At 41.8% G+C, this 22,924-nt stretch overlaps 2 protein-coding genes across 3 annotated transcripts; both read left to right on the top strand.

Annotated features, from left to right (window-relative positions):
- The first annotated feature begins 108 nt into the window (after positions 1–108).
- Positions 109–6,849, top strand: cyp11c1 (cytochrome P450, family 11, subfamily C, polypeptide 1). The gene is made up of 9 exons (XM_071469612.1): positions 109–458; positions 608–763; positions 2,152–2,366; positions 3,649–3,852; positions 3,996–4,177; positions 4,321–4,487; positions 5,016–5,094; positions 5,192–5,404; positions 6,519–6,849. Exons 1-9 carry the CDS (start codon positions 127–129, stop codon positions 6,627–6,629), a joined length of 1,659 nt encoding a protein of 552 aa, XP_071325713.1. The 5' UTR covers positions 109–126; the 3' UTR covers positions 6,630–6,849.
- pklr (pyruvate kinase L/R) lies at positions 6,758–22,784 on the top strand. Of its 2 annotated transcripts, none has more exons than XM_071469610.1 (12): positions 6,758–7,003; positions 13,602–13,766; positions 14,317–14,408; positions 14,519–14,650; positions 15,602–15,788; positions 16,723–16,996; positions 17,758–17,908; positions 18,739–18,891; positions 19,010–19,176; positions 20,875–20,941; positions 22,202–22,316; positions 22,447–22,784. In XM_071469610.1, exons 1-12 carry the CDS (start codon positions 6,910–6,912, stop codon positions 22,551–22,553), a joined length of 1,704 nt encoding a protein of 567 aa, XP_071325711.1. In that variant the 5' UTR covers positions 6,758–6,909; the 3' UTR covers positions 22,554–22,784. The 2 variants fall into 2 exon arrangements, with proteins under 2 accessions (XP_071325711.1, XP_071325712.1); XM_071469611.1 differs by lacking the exon at positions 6,758–7,003 and adding an exon at positions 9,437–9,704.
- The last annotated feature ends 140 nt before the right edge of the window (positions 22,785–22,924 follow it).

The following is a 22,924-nucleotide window of genomic DNA, read 5'->3' as shown; positions in this document are numbered from 1 at the left end:
TGACAGACCACATTCAAGGATACAAAGTTGGGGTGGGAGGAGGCAAATAATCAGCCCTCAACAGACGATGACAACAAGGGCTGTCACAACTCTGCATGAGACCAATGGACACATTTCGTTTGGACCATGAGGAGCATGTCCATACGAGTGACTGGGTGTACCAGAGCACCAGGCACCAGTGGGTCCAGAAATGTGTTTTTTGGTGTCGCGCCTCAAAAGGCTCTGTGTATGACTGCAGCAGGGGCTGTGGTAGATGGAAAGTTAAAGGGAGGAAAAGGAGCTCAGGGCACAGGTGTTAGAAAGAGAGGTGTGGATGAGCAGCTGCGGAGCTTTGAGGAGATCCCTCACACAGGGAAGAACGGCTGGGTCAACCTGGTGAAGTTCTGGAGAGAGGGTTGTTTTAGGCAGCTTCACAAACACATGGAGAAGACCTTCAACGCCCTTGGCCCCATCTACAGGTAAAGGGAAGAGCAGTGAGTTGGGAGTAGTTGATCCCCTTAAGTACGGCAATGATGCTAGGATAAGGAGACAAAGTGATGATCATTAGTGATGCATGTGAGTTTGCACCATGGCCTTTCTTTTTCTGTGTATGTGTGTGTGTGTGAAGGGAGCATGTGGGCACACAAAGGAGTGTGAACATCATGTTGCCATCTGACATCGGGGAGCTGTTTCGCTCAGAGGGCCTGCACCCCCAGCGGATGACCCTGCAGCCGTGGGCCACACATCGTGAGACACGCCAGCACAGCAAGGGCGTCTTCCTCAAGTCAGTGCCACATCTGTGTATATGCACTTGTATTTCTCTTTCTTTCTTTAAAGTATTCTAAGTATTTAAACTTTAGGGTCATGACTTGGTTAGAGATTAAATTTAGAGATGGGGTTGTTGTTGGGCATGAGGTGGTTATGATTCAGGTTAGGACAAGTCTCCAAAGAGTGTTTGTATGAATGTAAGTCAATGCACTGCTGTCACTGTGGCCTTTTTATTGTACAACAGGGTGGGTGCCAAATGTGGACATTTTCAAATCCTACAAAAAGTTTTTTATCAAAAGGTTACTTCATTGATTTAGTATCACACACCCATAAAGTTGTGGCACTCACTGGAAACGGATTAGAAAAAGAACAGTCAAAATCAATGCAGCTGAGGCTGAGGTATCCTGACCTTTAGTCCTACGAATGAGTAAAGCTGTAAAAAAAAAAAAAAAAACCCTTCAAATTCACTTTTTTCAATGTTTGAAAACATTTTTTTTGCTGTCACTCAAACAAGTTTGAGTTGATGTGTTGTACTCAACAACTGGTGGAAAAATACGCTACAGTTGAATGTTATCACAGCAAAATCAGAAACATTTTATGATTAATGTTCGCTTTGAATCTTTGTTTTCTTATATTTTATTGTTTCTTATAAAGAACCATAAAGTTTGGCATTCTAAATATATTAGGTGGTAGTTCTGTGTTACAGTAAAACTGAAATGGTTACAGACAAATGTCTCAGTCACCATAGGCACCATTGCTAACAGTTATTTTCAAAAACAACATCTCTGGATATGAGTAGCTTTTAAACACAACAAATATCACCTCTCTTGTGTTAAAGTTCACCCGTCAAATACTGATTAATTTCCGCTGTCAACTGTGCTCAAAGCCAGGGGCCCAAGGAATCAGGGAGCCCCTGGCTTGTCTCTGTGAGACCCAAGAGAGAGACCCTAAATGCCCATACAGACACAAAATGATGAGAGGAGAAAGCAAAATGCCTATAAACGATGCGCCAGTGTAGTTTGTCATTTTGTGTCTCTTTCAATCTGAGTGTGTGGCTTTTATTCAGGAAGGGTTGAGGGGCCTTTTACTTGGCAGTGCTCAGGGGCCTGTCATTGTAATCTCTCTCCATGGCGTTAGATTAGATTATGGTTAAACATCACAGAAATAAAGATGAAGTTGAGGTTAAGAATCACAGAAGGGGCTTGTTGCAGTTAAGGTTTGGTTATTCAGGGAAACAGACTTTGACACAACACGTTCTTTAGAATATCCCAGTAAAGCAACAGAACCTCTGCTTCAGAAATGTGTTTGTGTTTTCTTTCCGACACACATTCTTTGCTTCACAGTGACTGTGCAGACGTGAAACGGGTCGATTTCAACGCCTCACTCCAAATCTTCTCTCTGCAGGAACGGTGAGGAGTGGCGAGCTGACCGTCTACTGCTCAACAAGGAGGTGATGATGAGTGAGGCTGTAAAGCGTTTTCTCCCTCTCCTTGATGAGGTGGCGAGGGATTTCTGTCAAATGCTGCAGGCGAGAGTCGAGAGGGAAGGAAGAGGAGAGATGGGGAAACGCAGTCTGACCATCGATCCCAGTCCTGATCTCTTCCGCTTCGCGCTGGAAGGTCAGAGGTCATCATCCCCACTGATTTGTGACCTGTAGTGTCTATGTGTATTTTTCATATGTGATTGGGCAGGTAGAGTGTCCATGAATTCCTGTTTTATTTACACAGAGGCCACAAAAGCCTCTCTCTTTCTCTATCCAGGAGAAGTGAGTTAAGTGTAGAGAGGTGTAGAAGGATGGGGGTCCTGTGGGATGTTTTCTTTTCAGCCAGCAATGATTGACCTTGATGTCCTCAGGGAGAGGAGAGTATGGATTAATGTCAGCTCCCTCCCTTGACAGGCTTTCATTCAGCCTGACTATCAGCTCTTTTGGTTGAGTCACAATTGCTGACGCAGGCTGTGACACCTTCTCACGTCAGAAACATTACACAATCTGCAGGAACACCACCTTTTGGAAACTAAAAAAAAAACAAAACACAAACTTCCCCTTCCTACAGACTCAGTGCTTCTGCTTTTTCTGGTTTCAATTTTAAATATTCTCTCCTCATCACAGAGAAGCAAATCTCACTCTAACCTGGGACAAATCTGTTGTTAACATTATTATAGATGTAGGGGGTCAAGGAGAACATGCACCTTTAAAAATAGAAACACCGCCAAAGATGATCAAAGCTCCTGCATTCTTTCGCCAGGTCTGCTCCTTTCATGTGCCTATCTGCAACATGCCACATTCACAAGTGTGAATGTTTGCGTGACTCACACTTGTGTGCATCTGTTTGTACATGAGAGTGAAGTGGGGGAGAGTTGATGACTTTGAGTCATACTGCTCTGCTCATAATGAGCCAGAGCACACCAAGCCAGGTGCTAAGCCTGTGTAGGAATAGACCGGCAAGAAACTCTATTACAGTCACTGATGTGTAGTTAATATAACACAAGCATGTCTGATAGGTGGTGGATGTCTAGGTGGAGGAGAAGCAGTTCTTCTAAGCCGTCATATGCACTCAGAAAACAGAACTGGCTGTCTGTGTGGAGTTGGATTTGACAAATACAGAATATGTTCTTGGTGTCACTGAGAGAAACACCTTTACCATGATAAAAAAGACCGCCTTTTTAGATTTTTCTGGTATTAATTTAGTGCTATACGTGGGTGATTCATAAACTCACAAACCATGATACAGTATGTTCCACCCACAGGGCCATGTAATCATTGAAAGTTTCAATTTAAAGCGTAAAAATATCAGTCTGTAGGTTTTATAATGTATTTATTTTTTGAATGTTTGTAACATGTCAGTTATCTCTCGCCCTCACCCCTACCCACTTGTACACCCCCACCCTCCCTCCTTTTAGCCAGTTGCCACGTGCTCTACGGGGAGCGTATAGGCCTCTTCTCCTCATCTCCCTCCCTGGAGTCTCAGAAGTTCATCTGGGCTGTGGAGCAAATGCTGGCTACCACCCCTCCTCTCCTCTACCTGCCCCATCGACTCCTGCTCCGCATCGGCGCTCCCCAGTGGACCCAGCACGCCACTGCATGGGACCACATCTTCAGTCATGGTAAAAAGAGCAAAACTGATTGGACGTCTGAAGCAGGAATGATGAACCATGTGGTCTACATTTCTGGCTGAGCTGACTCTCTTGATTTGATATATTCCTCCCGTCTCACCTGACTCGATCGTCCTATCTTATGTTTCTTCCAGCGGATGCCAGGATCCAGAGGGGGTACCAGCGCCTGTCATCCTCCCAAGTTCAAGGGTCTAAGGTTGGGGCAGCTGGAGGCCAGTACACCGGGGTTCTGGGCCAACTCATGGAGAAAGGGCAGTTATCTTTGGACCTCATCAAAGCCAACATCACTGAGCTGATGGCTGGAGGGGTTGACACGGTGTGTATGTATGTGTGTGTGTGTGTTTGTGTGTGTGTGTGTGTGTGTGTGTGTGTGTGTGCCTGACTGTCTTCCCTAGCCTTCGTTTGCATTCCTCACCTTTGACTGTTTTTGTGTGACCCCTCATCTCATCTTCCCTGCAGACAGCGGTGCCCCTGCAGTTTGCTCTGTTTGAGCTGGGCCGCAACCCAGAGGTGCAGGAGAGGGTGAGGCAGCAGGTGAGAGCATCATGGGCACAGGCTGGTGGTGACCCTCAGAAAGCCCTGCAGGGGGCGCCACTACTGAAAGGCACAGTCAAGGAGATTCTCAGGTACATAAAACTCAAGACACCATCTACATAACCCCTGTTGTACATATCTTTTTTGATGACCACCTATATAAACCCACACCCACATATCTGCATTGCAAACTTACCCTGTTGCCTCCAAGTTCCTGTCAAGTACACGGGGCATAGCACACTATGGATGGCACCTTCATCGTATACCCCTGTAGGTAATCCAACCTTGCATTTGCAGACTCACAAAAGCACAAAAAACATCACCTGTGACTTCAAAAGAGAGGTGACCTGAGGTGATGGATGTTTCAGATCAATAGAGCATGAAAAACATCATGCACAGAGTTTGGGAACAGCTGCCTGAGAGTCTGTTTCCATCTATTGCAGGGCAAGAGTTTTCATCCAACAGGTGCAACCCTCAAACACCTGAAATGAGAAATGATTACTGGTAATCCTGAGTTTGTGTTGAAAATTGAGTGAGAAGTCAAAGGTAACATCTGGAAAATATGAATCTGTTTTTGTGTGTTCCTGTGTGTGTGTTTTTGGTGCTCTTTATCGTGTCAGATTATACCCAGTGGGAATTACAGTGCAGCGGATGCCAGTCAAAGATATTGTTCTGCAGAATTACCACGTCCCAGCTGGGGTGAGTGATCAGATTTCTTCTTCCAAATCCTTCCAATAACTCAGATCATCCACAGCTGATTTACTGTGTCTTTGACGGCATTCAACTCTCCCCTCAGACGATGGTCCACGTCTGTCTTTACCCCCTGGGGAGGAGCGCAGAGGTGTTTGAAGATCCACAGCGCTTTCACCCCGGCCGGTGGGGCAGCAGCAGAGAGGAAAGCCAAAGAGGAGAAGGGTCGGGGTTTCGCTCCCTGGCATTTGGGTTTGGGGCGAGGCAGTGTGTCGGGAGGAGGATTGCTGAGAACGAGATGCAGCTCTTACTCATGCATGTGAGTGACAGCAGACAGGAGAAGGAGGAAAGAGGAGGAAACAAGCAGGAGGATCAGAGAGAAAGGGCGTGATGCAAAAGGAAAGAAAAGGGCTTGTGTTGCATTGTAGAGAAGAACAGACTGACAGACTTGTCAGAACATTTGACAATCTTAACCACTGTCTCCTGAGCAGCGGTGGAAGAAATACTCACTTTTTAAATTTTACATAAGTAAAGGTTTCAGCAACACAATAATATAAAATACTCCATTACAAATAAAACTTCAGGCAAATTGTCCGCTAAATTTGAAAATGAACATTGGTTGTTTTACTGAAAACCAACACTTGTTACTGGTATAATAATAATAATAATACACATACATACTGGTACAGCCGACATGTAAGCAGCATTTTATTGTAACTGATTGAGCTGCCTTTAACTAATTTATACACAGTTCGGTTGTTTTGACCTTTGGTTCTCAACCTTGGGCTTGATGCCCTCCAAAGAGCCACAGGATAAGTTAGTACTACTCATATAAGCTGTAATTAAGGTAACTATTAATGGTCATTACATAATTTACTAATGCTTTATAGATCAGTTATAAGTCATTTATAAGCCAAGCTTTTGGATTGCCAGATTGTGGACAAACCTCCTTCAGTACAACACTTTGCCTTTCTTTTAACTGAGCTCTTTAGCCCTTTAATTCATTCTGGTGACCTCTTCAGTGGACTGTTTAACCACTTGTCCTTTGGAAATGAACTGTAGGACATATGGTCCAAAACCCACTTATAAACATTCGCTCTGGTGTCAGCCAGTGGTATCAACTTTATGCTGCCGTATTATGAGGGGTTACAAGCCAAATTATTAATTGAATGTTTCAGATAAATGTAGTGAAGTGAAAGGTACAATATCAGACTCAGAATTGTGGTGGAGCAGAAGCATCAGGTGGTGTAAAATGGAAATACACACATAAACCACAACAATCACCAAATTATACAGTAAATGTACTCATATTTAATCCACTGCTGCGGAGTATAACATAGCTGTGCTCCTTCTCTTCCTTGGTGTCTCTGTCACTTCCTCCCCACTGCCTCCCTCTACCACTCCCCACCTCTCTCTCCTAACTCTCTGTCTAGATCCTGCTGAGCTTCCACATCAGCGTGTCGTCCACAGAGGACATCAAAACCACATACACCCTCATCCTCCAGCCTGAAACTCCACCAAGGATCACTTTCAACAAGCTCTGACACAGAGAGAGAGAGAGAGAGAGAGAGAGAGAGAAGAGAGTCATACTCTCAACACTCGACATGTTAAATCACCTTGCCTGTTGCCTGTGTTAATACAGCAACACAACCAGATTTCTGATGACAATCAGTGAAGATAATACTGTGTTTTATCTGCATCCTCCTTCTCTTCATATTCAGTCCAAGAATTCACCATGGTGTCAAATAAAGTACCGTCTCCTCCTCCTGTTGTCTTACTTGTGGCAGAGGTTGCAAAAGCAGCATCAACGCTGCTTTACACCAGATGGCGCTAAAATCCTCACTAATCTATTCATTTACATCGGTCGCGGTTGTCCCTCCTCGCCAGTCAGTCCTGACCCGCTGCACGCATCCAACAGGTTTGTCGTTCCCTTCCTAAACATCTCAGTTGCCTGACTTCACACTGTCTCTATACTGTGTAGGCCTATCCTACTGCATGCAGCGCACCAGTACTTGTTTTTACGCTGCTGCGAGGCAACTTTGTTTTTCATATCAGATTTTTTTTTTTTTTTTTTGATCTGAAAATCTCTCTTGTTGTTTATTCATGTCGCTCCGTCAGGAATCGATCACTCATGCTTTTTCCTTTTTCCAGTTGTTTGCTGACCAGCTGTGACGAAAGACTTTGAGACAATATTTTCTCCCAAAACAGGGAACTCACTTCCAGGCTAAGATAAAGTGCTCACGTCAGGAGTCAAATGGGAGAAGGTTTTGATATTAATGCCACAATGTGGTTCGTGTATTCTCATGTTTTAATGTTTAAATTGTTGCACATTTAAGCTGAATTTCATGTTATTGCACTTTGTTCTCCATGCGTAAAACTGACCTTTACTCCCGTCTGTTAATTAAGTGCAGTGCTTATATATCATACTAGGCGAGTGCTTTACAGAGCAGAGGGCTGCAGGTTAATTTTCTCTAACTCAGGAACAAAGGTCTGTTTGTCCTTTGGCTAACGATTTACACCATCTGTCAACCCGGGTTCATGTGTGACTGTGCATAGATACAGCTGTGCAGCTCCATGTACTGTTTCTAGAGACCAACAAGAAACTATGAGTCAAGTGAAGGGAAGACACATCATTTCTATGTGACACATCATTTGTCAAAGTCTCATACATATGTAACAGCAGCCATTATCCATCCACAGTTCTCCACCATAGGAAGTGTTTTCCAGTGAAACAGCAACATGCTGCAGTGGGCGAATGCAAAATGTGGAGGGGAGCAAAGTAGTGATAGAGGAAATGAATCAGTAGTTAACCTTTCTGACATCAAGAACTACTGCAAACTAAATCTGCAATAAACTTATTACATTAAATAATATGTTATTCTAACCAAGAAAGGTAACTCTCTCTAGTATGTCACTCACTGAATAAGCTGTTATTAATGGTGTATAATTAAGAAACTACTTTTATACATCACTTATATAAGCCATCAAATTAAAAACAACTTTTGGGTTGCCAGGTTGTGGCTGGTGTTAATACACTCAGTCTTTTGAGGTCTTTAATTTATCATGTATATTATTCTGAAGTTATGAACCAAAACTAATTTTCAGTAAACAAAGATTTTAGGTACAATTTATAATCCATTTATAAAAGGTTCACAAGATAGTGATACCTATTAAAAAGATGCAGATATACTACTTCTACTACTACTATGACAACGACTACTACTACTACTACTACTACTAATAACAATAATAACAATAACACAATTTATACGGCACCCTTCATGCAGCTCAAAGTGCTTTATGGGAAGATATATTAAAACAAAACGGATGTTCAAAGTCAGAGCACATTAAAGCAATAATGGACAATAAAGCAATAACATCCTGAAAATAAAAATGAGAAGAGGGATGAAAGAGGTGATACTGGCAATAAAAACAACTGGTAGTAATAAAAGCATGTTTAAGATATAAAAACCAAACCAGCAAAAAAACTCCAATAAAGGTTGAATTAATTAAAAGCAAGACCATAAAAATAGGTTTTGAGCTGCTTCGAAATTATATTGGAAATCTTTGGTGCATAGCTACAGAAAGTTGCTAAACCGTAGTGATGAGAATGCCAAATGTGGACGGTGACATAATGATAAAATTTACTAATTTCATTGGGCTCCCCTTTAGCTATACCCAAGTCTGGATGACACTGGCATATCAGGTAATTTGGTCACACTCCTTTGGACAGTTCAGTTGGCTAAAACACTGATGATTAATCGATTGATTGTTTAATCTAAAAAATGTTAGAAAATAATGAAAAAAATAGTGAAAAATAGGGAAGAGTGTCTATAACATTTTCTTTTCAAATCGTTTTTTGCCCAAACAACAGTCCAGAACCAGAAGATATTTATTTATTTCTCTGTTTTAACAGTATATAAAACAGAGAAGGCAACAAATCATCACATTTGAGAAAGAGCAGATATATTTTTCCTTGATAAGTGAGTTAAGTAATTAAATGCTTATCAAAGTAGCTGATGATTATTTTTCTGTTGATCAACTAATCAGTTTATCGTCTTATTGTTTAGGCACAATGTAGAAAAGGTTGAAATGTAGTGCAGAGATATTCCGTCCCTGGTTTGGGACTAATATTGTGTCGGTTTGAGGTCAGCGTTGGATTACATAATCTGCAGCAGTGCAGCTAAAAGACAAGTGTCACTTTGTACTGTAGTGCACCCTGATGGTTTAGTGTCATTACTGGTCTATTGACACAAAGTTTTTTCCATTTTTAGCTTCCCCTTGACACAGTCAGGCCTGTCCACCTACACTAACTCAGCATTATCGTCCGTCTGTTGCAAGCAGTGGAGTCACTCCAAATGGTGTGAGTGGGAGGAGAGATGAGGGGGCAGCAGAGGGGTCAGGGGGTAAAAGTGAATGAAAGAGGCTGAACTAGGCTTGTTCAGGTAACATAAGACTTTGGGAATAACTGGTGCAACAAGTGAACACAGGGAAGGATAAAGACAGAGGAGGAAATCTAGAAAAATTACAGAACAAAATCCAAGAAATCCTAAAATAAACTGACAGAGGAGAAGGAACAGTTGATTTGGATTGTCTAATGGAAGGTTTAACCAAAATGGGTAAGTGAACCAAGGACATTTTTTGTATTTAGGGTTGCAGAGTTACAGCAGATTTTGCCCATTATGATTAAACAATAGCATCATCAAGAATCCATGATTTACCTAGCTTTATGGTTCATTTGAACTGTATGTGTAAAGGAGCTTTTGTGCAAGGTTAATAAGGTGTATCCATATCTAATTATTTGTCATTTTCCAATAACAGTGACTAGGCAATATCAAATTATTCCATTATATATTGTAAATTACTCAACTGCCACTTTTTAACTACAACCACTGTGTGGTTTGTCTTTTGAACTTCAGTGCAGTAAGACAAAAATCTGCCCTCTTATGTTGGGTTCATGACCTGCGTTCATGTGAACGTTTCCCACCACAAACAGGTTGTTCCTGGTACATTGTGGCCACGCCCACCACCTCGTTCACCTTTCTTATCAGTCGTAAAGGCCATGCAATGACTGATATTTTGCAACATCTGTGTCTTTGACCTAAAGTCTGCTTTATTTATAGTCAGCCTGCCAGTAACAGGTACCTGTGTGTGAGTGCATGATCTTGTGTATGTGTGTTTGCAGGTGCAAATGTGTGTGTGTGTGTGTGTGTGTGTGTGCGTGTGTGTTTCCATGTATACACTCTGGGATGTGTCAGAGGAGGATCTCAGTGGGACGCGTAATGATGTGTGCAGCAGTGCGGCAGAACTGGGTCACAGGGAGGTGGAAAGAGAGAGAAAAAGACATGAAGAGAAAAAGGGAGAAAACACTGACAGGATAAAGGAGCTGTGCATGTTCACATTATCCTGCAAAAGCTCCAGTCACAATTTTCATCAGGGAGTTTCCAAGGCACACTTTAAGCTTTGCCCTTCTCTTTGTTTTTTTGATTGCAAAGGGCTTTGGAACAAGTAGCAGTACCACAATTTAAAATCATGACACTAGACATTGGTTAACAAGTTGTTAACAAGGTAACAACTAACTGTTTACCAACAAATCAACCAAAAATCCTTTTCCCCCATAATCAATTTACAAAAATCTCCCTTGCCAGATTCTTCCTTCCTTCACCTCACCTTCCTTTATCCCCCCTCCCCCCTCTTTGTCCTCACCTCTTGACTCCTGTTGTGTTGTTAGTACCAACCTTTTCTGTCAGGCTCTCCTCTCTCTTCCCCTGTGCAGAAATTGCAGGCTTGACTGACTGTGACATCCTTGAAAATTGATGCCATTGTACAGGCTAAAGCCCTCAGCCAGGTACCACAATGCTTTGCATGAAAGACATGGGCTCCATTTAATGGTTTGTACTCTCAGTTTTTAAGCAGAAATAGTGACTGGTGATGTCACTGGTATAGGGTGTTAAAAGGCGCTAGATACTGGTATCATCTCAGTTACAGTAGTAAGATTTCAAGAGGGGAAAGGTAACTAATTAAATTTGATTAAATGAAATATGCTTATTCGTAGAAAAAAATCTAACATGGGTGAAATATTAGGCAAAGAGATGAAAAAAGTTATTTCACTTCATCCTGAGGGGAATGTGAATTGTTTGGACCAAATTTCAAGACATTTCACTCTAAACCATAAATGTCAACCTCATGGTGACGCTAGATGAAAAGTCAAAGGATCACCAAAGCCATTAGGGTTTATGGGATACCTGTACCAACTTTCATGGCAATCCATCTAAAACTTGTCAAGATTCATCAGCCTGGACCAAAGTGGTGGAGCAACCAACCAACAAGCTGACTTTGCTATCCCTAGGCATGCTGCTAGCATAGCTAACATTAATCAGTATCGGATAACTGACTACATCAAAGCGGCTCTGACCAGTAATTTTATATTAACAATGAATTTTCTCAATGAAGATTCTCATATATCCAAATGTTTTAGATACAGGTGCATTGGAAAGTGTCACTTCAGTTTTGAAACGAAGACCATGCCGCACACCGCTCTTGCTTAGCATCACAATTTATTGATCATCCTAACCTTCGTCAGACATATTTCACTTACAAAGGTCTCGAGAGAGAAAGTTAGGATGATAATTGTGATGCTAAGCAAAGGCAGTGCGCTGGATATTCTTTTTTTGATATTAACAATAAATCAAATGATTATCTGTAATGTGAAAGCAGTCAGTGATATTGGAGGAATTTTTAGCATTTTTCTCATTGTTTTGGTTTAACAGTCTGCAACTTTAATGTTTAGGCAACAGCTGCTGTCAGTGAAAACTTTCTGATAAACCTGCTGTACTCTACATGCCCTGTACCAAATGGCAGACAAGTTAGCAAAGAGCTAGTGTTGGACTTGAATTTGTCAGATGGCCGGAAACACAGCTCCAAATAAACGCTAATGTAGCTCTGTGTCTGCTAACCTCTTAAGATCCACCTGCTTTTAACCTAGTTTCCACACATTTGCCTATGTAAATGTAATAATCTTTTAACAGAAGAACTGTAAGGCTAAAAAGCACTCGAGACATCATTTGAAAGGTAACATCTTCTGAAAATGTGCTTGTTTTGCATGTGACTAAAACCCAACTTAAACTACATCAGCTCATTTTTTTGTATTTTTTTGTACTCATCCTAAAACATGTCATATTTGATAACAATAACTAGGATGTACAAGAGCTATGAAAAGCTTCACTTTACTTCTACATGTTAGAAACTCAGTTTTCAGGTTTCAGACCACTGGGCCTAATATTATGGTTGAAGTGGGATTTTTAGTTCATTTTTTCACAGGTGTCTATAAACCTCTCTAAAGGGAAAACTGTGGGAAAATTTGCTTTAACTCTTTAAAAAGAAACAGTTGAAAACATAGTGAAGCATTGTGATGCCTAAAAAACCTTTGGAAACCATTCAAAACACAGCTAACGTTGGCAACATTACCAACGTAGTGCCCGTCCCCCCTTGTTTGGTCTTGTTGCCCCAAAGAATTAAAGCATTTACTCATTCAGAAACCATTCAGAAAACAAACAGAACCAACAGGCAACTGTTTCCTAACCTTAGCCATAATAAGTGTGTACGTTAATAATATTTGAACATTGTATTTACAGCTTGCTGAGTTGTCCCCAAGTGACCAAAAAAGTCAATCAATGCTTTGACAATCATTAGCTAAAATTTGGTAGTATGTCACATGAGAACTGTTGTCGGTTTTCACTGATAATTCTCTGTTTCTCTCTCTTCTCCATTCATCTGTCATCTGTTCATGGAGAGTTTGTTGGCACTGAGGCTTTCAGGATGGCGGGGAACATGTAGCTCCTACACTGACAGTCTGGGCAACAACAAAAACACAGTCAAATCAGTCTCCTTTCAGTTTGAGTGTCTCTCCAGAGAATGCAGGATGTCTCAGTTTCCCCTAATTTGTTTGCCAATTGAGAGGAAGATAATATTTTATAATCTATAATATCTTAATCTTGTCTGGGTCCTTTTAGTTGTCTTTAAAACAGGCAGCCTCATATTGCAGGTGTGGAGACCCCCTATTTTCATTTGCTTCAAATGTCAGTGTTGAATCCTTTACAGTGTATTTCCTCCCTATGTGGCATTAATATCAGCCTTCCTGATTTTTCCAGTCTGTTATACTATTACCAACTATATTGTAACTTGTATGCTGAATGTCAGACTGAAAGTCTCCATGACCCTCCACGTTGTAGTTAATGTCATGTCAATGTGTGGCGTGTTTTTGTGCCTTTGTGTGCACATACTCTATATGTTTCCTCTGCTCTGAGTGTACATTCAAAATCAGTTGTGTGCAATTTTTATTTTTGCTCTTCTCATCTAACACATAGTAGAGGCGTTTTTGTTCTTCCTCTTCATCAGTGACAAAGAAATTAGACTTGTTTTTCTCTGTTTGAGCAATTTGTACTCTCAGGCGGAGTTGGCATTAGAGTTTTCCTGACTGTCTTCACCCTGCTGACAACATTTCTCTGTCACTGTAGCTTGTATCAGGCGCTACTCAGAGGTGATGACACTGCCGGACTCTTTCATCCAACGCCAGCAGCTGGACGCCAGCATGGCTGACACCTTCCTGGAGCATCTCTGTCTGCTGGACATCGACCAGGAGCCAATCACAGCACGCAACACCAGCATAATCTGCACCATCGGTGAGTGTGACAACCAGTCGCAGACAGCAAGTCTCAGTTTCAAGTTCGTTTTCTGGCAACTGTTGTATGTCATCACTGGGTCCCTGTCAGATAGCCAGCTCCTGTGTGCTGGGTGGCCTTCAGTGTGTTGGCATGGTCTGATTCTTGGCTGTGGTGCCTTTCAGCTCTTGTCGCTTTTCTTCTGGCCAGAAAAAAGAGAAAATAATTAGAAAGAAGTACAGTATACAAATAGTTTCTTAGTTCTCCAGAGCTGTGATTCCCCAGATTGTGGCTAATATTCACTAATCATTATTTTCATCATTGATTAATCTGCCAATCAATTTTTCGGGTAATAGTCCAACATCTGAAGATATTCATTTATTTTCACAATAAACAAAGAAAAGAAGCAAATTGTCACATTTTAGAAGCAGTGACTAGGAAATATTTTTAATTTTTGCTTGAAAAATGACCTGAACAATTATCAAAATTGTAAATTTTCTGTCAATAGGCCTATTGTTTCAGCTCAGGTTTAATGTAAAATGTCCTTTTCTCTTAATGCTCTTCCTTTCAGGTCCTGCATCCCGATCGATCCCCAAACTCCAGGAGATGGTCAAAGCAGGAATGAATATTGCTCGTCTGAATTTCTCTCATGGTTCACATGAGGTAAACACATTTTATGTTTGTGTCAATATCAGAACCTCCACACACATGGTTTGGTCTCTCATTCAGTCATGTATTGATTCTCTGTCTGTCTCCCTACCTTTGTCTGTCAGTACCACGGCGGAACCATCAAAAACATCAGAGAGGCAGTGGAGACGATTACCCCTGACCCTTTGTATTATCGGCCAGTTGCCATCGCCTTGGATACGAAGGGTCCAGAGATCCGCACAGGATTAGTGAAAGGGGTGAGAGGGTTACGCTTCCTCCATCAGACAATCTAAACTCAATCAACCAGTCACACGCAGTCAGGTGTGAGAGGTGCAGAAAATATATTCACTGCTTTTTACAGTGAATAAATTTTTTTTGACTGAACAGGAGTTGTTGGCGTGTGCTCATTTTCTTTTTCATCATCATCTGATTGTCTCATTCTTTGTGATGTGGTTGTGTAGTGTCTGCTTTGCTGAACAAATGACTCCAAGCTGTTGGAAACCTCGTCATGTTTTTCATTATCTTACAAAATGCTCTGCATGACGCACAAGCTGCACACTGACTCTTGCTTATTGTGTCTCCTCTAAAGTCAGTTTAGTAGCTTAATTGGAAGATTAGAGTCACTAATGCATGTGTTATATATAACTGTGTATATAAAATCGTTACAATATATTTTTACTAGCTAATTTCTCTGTCATACATTAACATGAACAACATGAACACAAGGTAATTGACAGGAATTGACACATTCTCTATAACAAAACATTAAAAACCAAGTGCAGTTGGATCAAGCAGGTTTCAGCCTGGCTCACATTTAAGCTCCGGTTTTGCAACAGTAAACAGAGGAAGATTCTCAGGATGAACAGGTCAATATTTGATCTTCTTTGTTTTTTTTGCATTAGTGCCATGTTTGCCAATAGAGGTACATGAATGTAGTATACAGAACTCTACTTGATCACTGGTTCCACCTACAGACATAATTTCCTTGAAACAACTAGTGATGAGGTACACATGATAAAACCTTCTAAAGGTTTGTGAGGACCAGTTTGTTGACAGAAAAATGCTATTTAATCAACTACTTATCTTGACATCCCTCAGGTGCACCTTCCTGTAAAAAGATGATAGTGGTGTTTGCTTAAATGCAGCATAAATTTCTTTCCAATCAGTGTCTGTCTGTGATGGTTTGTTCTGTGTGTGTGTTTGAACAGAAAGTGGAGGAGGAGGTGGAGCTGGAAAAGGGTAGCCATGTTCGTGTGGTAACAGCAGAGAGTGACAAAGACAAAACAGATGGAAAGATTATCTGGGTGGACTATCCCAACCTGCCCAAAGTCCTCTCGAAGGGAGGAAAGATCTACATTGATGATGGCCTCATTGGACTCAAAGTCACAGAAATAGGTAATACACATACCTGTAGAAAACATACCTGTCACACATCTGTGTTGAAATATGACCTCCCTCCAATTTGCTACAGCTTAGCTCTTATTATATATTTTCTTTTATGTTTTATTGATTTTGCAATTTGAAGAAGCACAAAGATTCTCCAATAAGAAAATTATATTAAAAAAAAGAAATAACAGTATAACAGTATGTAGATAGCCTATACTGTATATATTGTACATCATGCACATTGACACAAACATGTGCATATGTGTGCACTTGTTCATACATACACAACTGTAACACAAATATAAAGTGTACTGCTTTCCATAAATCACTGTCTTCCATTATTACATACTACTTCTCACTTTATTTCCCTTGTTATCTACGTGAAATCCAAGTTATCCTATGCTGTATTTTGCTGTTGCATTACGTCAATTTGTAACATTATTATCTTCCAATGACCAGTACATTTGGTCACATAATGAATGGCCCTGTCTTTCATTATGAATGTGACTTTTCTCAAAAAGGGAAACCTCGTTTAGCTGAATAATCCTCGTGATGGTTCCCTTGCAGTCTCCTAACCACCTACCAACATCTGCCTCTGCACTCTTATGCTGGTCTGGATCATATCTGAGGCTCTACTGTCTGTGATTCACATCAAAATTATAACTTCCCACATACATCACAGACCTTCCTCTAACACGCTTGAACTAAAGGAGATTCCCAAAGTGTGAATCTTCATAGCCATTATTCTGTATTACTTCCTGCTTTAATTACATAGACATTTTTCTGTCCTCAGGTCAGTGTTTTTTCTAAATAGTGGATTGTAAATTATTCTGACAGACATTTTTCCAAACAGCTTGTAGTTGTAAAATAACAGGATGGGATCCAAACTTAAAGGGCTACTTTAATTGACCTCTTATTTTCTTCCCCTCCTCCTCCTCTGCAGGCTCTGACTGGGTGGACACAGTGGTAGAGGCCGGCGGGGTGCTCTGCAGTCGCAAAGGTGTCAACCTCCCCGGCTGTGACCTGATTGGCCTGCAGGCAGTCAGCGAGCGAGACGAGGCTGACCTGAGGTTTGGGGTGGCCCAGGGTGTCGATATGGTGTTTGCCAGTTTCATCCGCTCAGCCCAGGATGTCAAGGATGTACGACGAGTTCTGGGCGCACACGGACGAGAAATCAAAGTGATCAGCAAGGTGGAGAGCCGGCAAGGTGTCCAGAAGTGAGTCACTGAAAAACGCCTCTGAATTTAAACCATCTCGGCGCAGTTATTTTGAGCGATACAGTAGCTGAAGGCAGTGAGTCTTTCATAATGAGGCTGTGACAGGACTTATAAATCCACCACTGATGGCAGTTGGCCCCTCCTGTGGACAGCCAGCTGGTAGTAATGGATGGACATATGTCAGCTCTGGATGTTACACATCTATGATAAGCAATCTGTGTGGCTGTCTGTGAGTTATAGCTGCCACTTAATAGATCTGACACAATTTATGTAATCGCTCTCCCATCTCCATTACTTATCTCTTGCTCTATCTACTGCTCCCTGGCTTCTGACAATGTTTAAATACAGCTTTAATTAATATGGGATTTTTTTTTTTTTTTTTATGAGATCATAAAGATTAAATTTTACATGATAAGTACTGCTTTGCATCTCTTGCAGCTTTATTTTTTTCTTAAATCTGTGTCCTCATCACAGCTTCCCGCCGTCACACGTAGATTTGGATTTCGTCCAGATGACTTAGGATTTAGATCACAATGCAATACTGTCCTCAATATGTTTTCAAGATCACAAAGTCCTGTTTTTGCAGATCATTTGAATGTGTTCTGGTAAATGCACAAAAACAAAGTGCTGTTATTGTTTTTGTCCTCTGTGCCTCCGCTCTCTGATCCCTGCTCACGCCTCTGTTTGTGCTCTTTTTCTGCACCCTCTTTTTATTTAACCCAACGCTCAATCCTTTCCCCTCCTTCTACTCTGTCTGTCAGTTTTGAGGAGATCCTGGCTGAGAGCGATGGCGTGATGGTTGCCAGGGGCGACCTGGGGATCGAGATCCCGGCAGAGAAAGTCTTCATTGCTCAGAAGATGATGATTGGGCGCTGCAACTCTGCCGGCAAGCCCGTCATCTGTGCCACACAGGTCAGAGCCGGACACGAACACACACCCACACAGACAAGGATGCAGACTTGATAAAATATGCAGATTTGGACTCTAACTACAGTGTTAGCCAATGAAATGTCAAATGGTTCAGAGTAAACTAACATTAAATCCTAACAGGCACACATTAACCTTACACTCCTGCATAATGTACTCACACAGACACACACTCAGTTGTCCAATAAATTCATCCTCAAACACAAACACACACACACATTTCCTCTCTTTCATACCCCTCTCTTGTTACACACACACATGCAGGCACAGTCCTGCAGCCATGTTGAGTCATAGTGCTATATCTTGTTTATGCTACAGCTCTTGACTCAGAGTGACAGTGCTATAGCAGGTTTGCGACTCCAGACCTGAGCCCAAAACAACACCCACACACACACTAATCAGCATTAGTCGCAGCTTCTTAACTACTACAAAAATGGGGTCTCTCAGGCAACGCTGTAAGCTATCTCATTTTCCAACTGTCTGCCTTGCTTATTGACTCGTAATACTGAGTCTCCAGCACGCCAATAATGATCTCACCAAGTCGCACTCGCCTGCCTCAGTCTAAATGATCTCTCATTTCTCCTCCACTGCTGTCCATCCATCCACAAAGCTGTTACCTCTTCTCTTCCCTCTCTCCCTAAAGCCTGTATGTCTCATGTCACTTTCTCATCTTTAGCAAAAACTGACTCATAAAGATACAAAGTGGCTTATTTTTGATCAGATCCCTTTACAGTGCCTGATGGAGACATTTTGGTTGTGGTTAAGAGACTAATGTGAAGCTAGTGTGTGAAGTGTGTGTTTGTGTGTGTTTGTAGATGCTGGAGAGCATGGTGGCCCACCCACGGCCAACTAGAGCAGAGGGCAGTGATGTTGCCAACGCCGTGCTGGATGGAGCCGACTGTGTAATGTTATCTGGGGAGACCGCCAAGGGACTGTTTCCTGTGGAGGCAGTCGCAATGATGCACTCGGTGTGTGTTTCAGTGTGCACATGATGTCCATTCTGTTACATCTGACTTAGTGCCCTCTGATAACTCTCTCTCCCCCTCTATCTCCCCCAAACCCTCACCCTCTGTCTGTGTCTCTCAGATCTGCAGGGAGGCAGAGGCGGCCATTTTCCACCAACAGCTATTTGAGGAGTTGCGCCGCCTCACTCCTCTCTCCTCTGATCCCACAGAGGTCACAGCCATTGGAGCTGTGGAGTCCTCCTTCAAATGCTGTGCTGGAGCCATCATAGTCCTCACCACCACTGGCAGGTGTGTATACGAAGCCTATCAAGAACGTCAGTATTGGACAATTCTGCAAAAACCTGGATTACGTTCAGTGGCTTGATATCTCTCTCATGTATAAATATGTATCCGGTGTCATCAACTCATTAATTTTAGCTCAGCATAAAGACTGGAAACAAAGGGAAACCACTGTCCTGGCTCTGTTCTGAGGGTAACAAATTTTGCCTACCAGCACCTCTAAAGCTCACTAATAAACCACAATTTATGGTTTTATATAGGGTTATGTGCCCAGCTACTTCCTGGATGGGAACAGTAACTTCCTGGAGTCTCTGCTGTTTGCCGTCCAATGGTTCCAAATAGATATGTTAATAAGTGAGCTTTAGAAATGCTGGTAGGTGGATTTTGTTATCTTTGGACAGAGCCAGGCTAGATGTTTCCCCGTGTTTCCAGTCTTTGTGCTAAGCTAAGCTAACTGGCTGCTGGGTGTAGCTGCATATGTACTGTTCAGATATGCGAGTGGTATCGATCTTCTCATCTAACTCTCAGCAACATAGGAATATATGAATGTATTTCCCAAGATCTCAGTCTAAGGGAATGATCATGGTTATGGCAAATAAACTATGGTTAAGGTATAGATAGGATTAGGCAACTAAAACACTTGGTTTGAATTAGGGAAAAAAGGTGAATGTTTCTTCACATACAGGGAACACCACTGTTTGTTTTGGCACTACGTGTTGGAGTCAGACATCAATTGTGAGGTGCTAAATCGCCCGGTTTTAATGGTATTTCTCGGAATACACTCAAATCCATGCACATACTGTAGACATGTAGCGTAGACTAATTCCTGGAATTGTTTTAGACCTGTGTAAACAGAACAGTTGCAATTTTTGAGTTTCTCTTTTTCACTCTCTGCAAACATAGAGAGCAACAGATGTTAGTTTGTCCTGGGGCAGAGCTACAGACTGAATATTGCAGCACTGTTTTCTGTTTTTCTGCCTTTGAATCCTCAGGGGTAGAGTTTTGTTGACTCTAATGTTTATTGTGCTATTGGGTTTTATGTATTTTTTTGTGTGTGTTGTGCCTCGTGCTTTGTAAACTAACTCCCCTTCCTGCCACAACAAAGATCTCACACATGCACACAATATAGACAGAGAGAGAGAGAGAGAGAGAGAGAGAGAGAGAGAGAGAGAGAGATAAGGAATACTACGTATAAATGAGTGAAGAAAATAAAGAATTGAGATGCTTCCATACAAGTGTACTGCACTCAACATCCTACCATGTTCTGTGGCATGTATCAAACTGCTGAGCTGGTGCAGTTAACTTTGGATGAAGATGGCAAGAGGAAAAAGTCTCAAGTGACCTTGAAAGAAGGTTTGGATAACAGTCACAAAAACTGCTCATCTGGCTGGTGTTTCGATAGGAACAGTGACTAAAGTCACATCTTCATTTAAATCTTTAGGAAAGCTTCAGATTTGGAGCAACGTATTGGACAGCGCTCTCCACAGCCATCATCAAACAGAGAAATATCTTTTAGAAGAATGGTGTTCATCCCTCAGAGTTGAGTTCAGAGACGTGGATAGTCTATACCGAGGAGCATTAACACTGTTCTGGAAACTCATAGTGGCTCTCTGAGACACTTGACATTGGTTTTGTCACCCATCCATGGAAACTCAGGAGTGATAATTTACTTTCCATCCTCATCCTCTTTCCTCCTGGTCTCTGCAGATCGGCACATCTCCTGTCCAGGTATCGCCCTCGCTGTCCTATCGTCGCAGTCACTAGAAGTCCTCAGGTACAGTCCGCTCCTATGAACTGAATAATAGCACTGTCTTTGTTTTGACTAGCAGTGCATTTGTCCTGCCACAAACATGACTTAATTGTTGATGACTCACACTTTTCAAAACAGATCAACATGGGACGCCGTCAGTATTTACTCTCACTGTGGTTGTGAATAGTGACAGCGCTAAAGATGTCAGACTGGTCTCACTGACTGAGAATATTTATGAGCGATACTTTACTGGAGCGTTTTTCTGTTTTGCAGAGCTTTTTGTCGTTTCAAAACCTGTGTCACAAACTGGTTTAAGCTTCATCATGATTATTCATGATTTTAAAATTGTGGGGTTAATCCACATAAGAACCCCCCCCAATACACACACACTTATACACTCCACATGGAGGTCAGAGGTCAGAGTCAGACTCAGAGCAGCACATCTGGACCTCAGACCTCAGTTCAGCAGTGGACTGCTGCTGATACTGGAGCGTGACCCTACTTATGACAACACCCATAACTTCTCAAGTCAGCCCAATCCCCTGTAGAGCATGAACATGTTCAGCCAATTTCACAATATTCTGTATATTTCAGTGTGTGCAAAGTGCATATTTTAGACTGATGGTGGTGCTAAGGGAAAGCTTGTGAAGTGTCCAAAATAGAAAGGCTTCATCTACTGGGGAGCATGAATGTGCCTTTTAATTTTGTCGAATATCTATTTATTTACTATGTAAAAGTGATAACTTTGGCCTGCAGGTTGTTGTTTAGCAGTAATAATGACATATTTATGCACAGCAAGTTTAAAGGAAGTTTGACCTTTCTTTCTTGAGATGACCTTGTCATGGATTAAAATGCCAGTGAAGGGGAAACTGCTTTCACAGTGGCATTAGATTAGTGGCTTCCAAACTTGAATCCTCCTAGGGATGCCAAGAAAATTTTGAAAGTTCACCAGATTCTTCTGCTACACAAAATAATGAGTTGAAATGCTGGACATTACATCCTCCTCATGCCTCTAGGAATCCTTCAAATTCAACAATGACAGAAGGAACTCTTTTTAGTTGAACTAATCACAACTAGACGTTGCATTTAGACATTTGAAGTCGTGGATGGACAGACTGACTGGACATTTATCATCATATAGATCCCATCACAATATACAATATACAATATCCAAATTTAGCAAAAGAAACAAGCAATTAGCTTGTTAGCTAGCAATTAAACAAAATTAAGGATTCATTATGAAATTATTGCTGAACCTTTGTATGTCACCATGCTTTTCCTCAGGTGGCCCGTCAGTCCCAGCTGTTAAGAGGAGTGTTTCCTGTCCTCTTCCACCCTCTGCCTGCTCCTGTCTGGGCCGATGATGTCGACAACAGGGTTAATTTTGGCATGGACATAGGTCAGTGTGCGTGTGTGTGTGTGTGTGTGTTGTATGTCTTATTGCATGCACCCATCAGCCTGATGAGTTATATGCTATCATAGTGTCTTACTCACACTACCTCTGTGTTTCTCTCCACCCTCCTCCACAGGGAAAGCAAGAGGGTTCTTCAAGTCAGGTGACATGGTGATTGTGGTGACAGGCTGGATCCCAGGGTCCGGTCACACCAACATTATGAGGGCAGTCAGTGCCCCGTAACGACCAGGCCTGACCTGGACTCTCAATCTGACTGGCATGCTGATGGGACAGTGTTGGAGCCTCTTTAAGACAGTTCCTATCATGAGAACCACCCCTGATAAATTAACAAATTTATGAGAGAAACATCGTTATTTAAACTCAAAGATTTTGAGTGCTGCTGGACACTGAATTTGTGTGTAACATGTTTTATTAAAAGCAATGACTCCCTCTAAATAAAACTTGAACCATTAATGTTCTCCCGTTCTAATTGAGCCGTCCAGCCTCTTCTTCTCATCTCCCTTATTTGTGTGAGTAATACTGAACTGAACATGAATATTGTCTCTTTGCCGGCCATTGTTGAAGCACATCATTATTGGTAGCCTGACATAATT

This window comes from Trachinotus anak, unplaced genomic scaffold (genome assembly GCF_046630095.1).
Source record: "Trachinotus anak isolate AG129_WGS33_773 ecotype Australia unplaced genomic scaffold, CSIRO_AGI_Tana_v1 ptg000032l, whole genome shotgun sequence".
In the NCBI taxonomy this organism is placed as follows: domain Eukaryota; kingdom Metazoa; phylum Chordata; class Actinopteri; order Carangiformes; family Carangidae; genus Trachinotus; species Trachinotus anak.
Note: the sequence above shows the minus strand (reverse complement) of the source record. Positions and strands in the feature narration are given on the sequence as shown.

Coding starts and splice junctions, on each gene's coding strand:
- pklr (XM_071469610.1), top strand. CDS start 6,910: ATGGCGCTAAAATCCTCACTAATCTATTCATTTACATCGGTCGCGGTT. Junction 7,004..13,601: donor CCGCTGCACGCATCCAACAG/GTTTGTCGTTCC, acceptor CTGTCACTGTAG/CTTGTATCAGGCGCTACTCA. Junction 14,651..15,601: donor GCACAGGATTAGTGAAAGGG/GTGAGAGGGTTA, acceptor GTGTTTGAACAG/AAAGTGGAGGAGGAGGTGGA.
- cyp11c1 (XM_071469612.1), top strand. CDS start 127: ATGAGGAGCATGTCCATACGAGTGACTGGGTGTACCAGAGCACCAGGC. Junction 2,367..3,648: donor CTTCCGCTTCGCGCTGGAAG/GTCAGAGGTCAT, acceptor CCCTCCTTTTAG/CCAGTTGCCACGTGCTCTAC. Junction 4,488..5,015: donor ACAGTCAAGGAGATTCTCAG/GTACATAAAACT, acceptor TTATCGTGTCAG/ATTATACCCAGTGGGAATTA.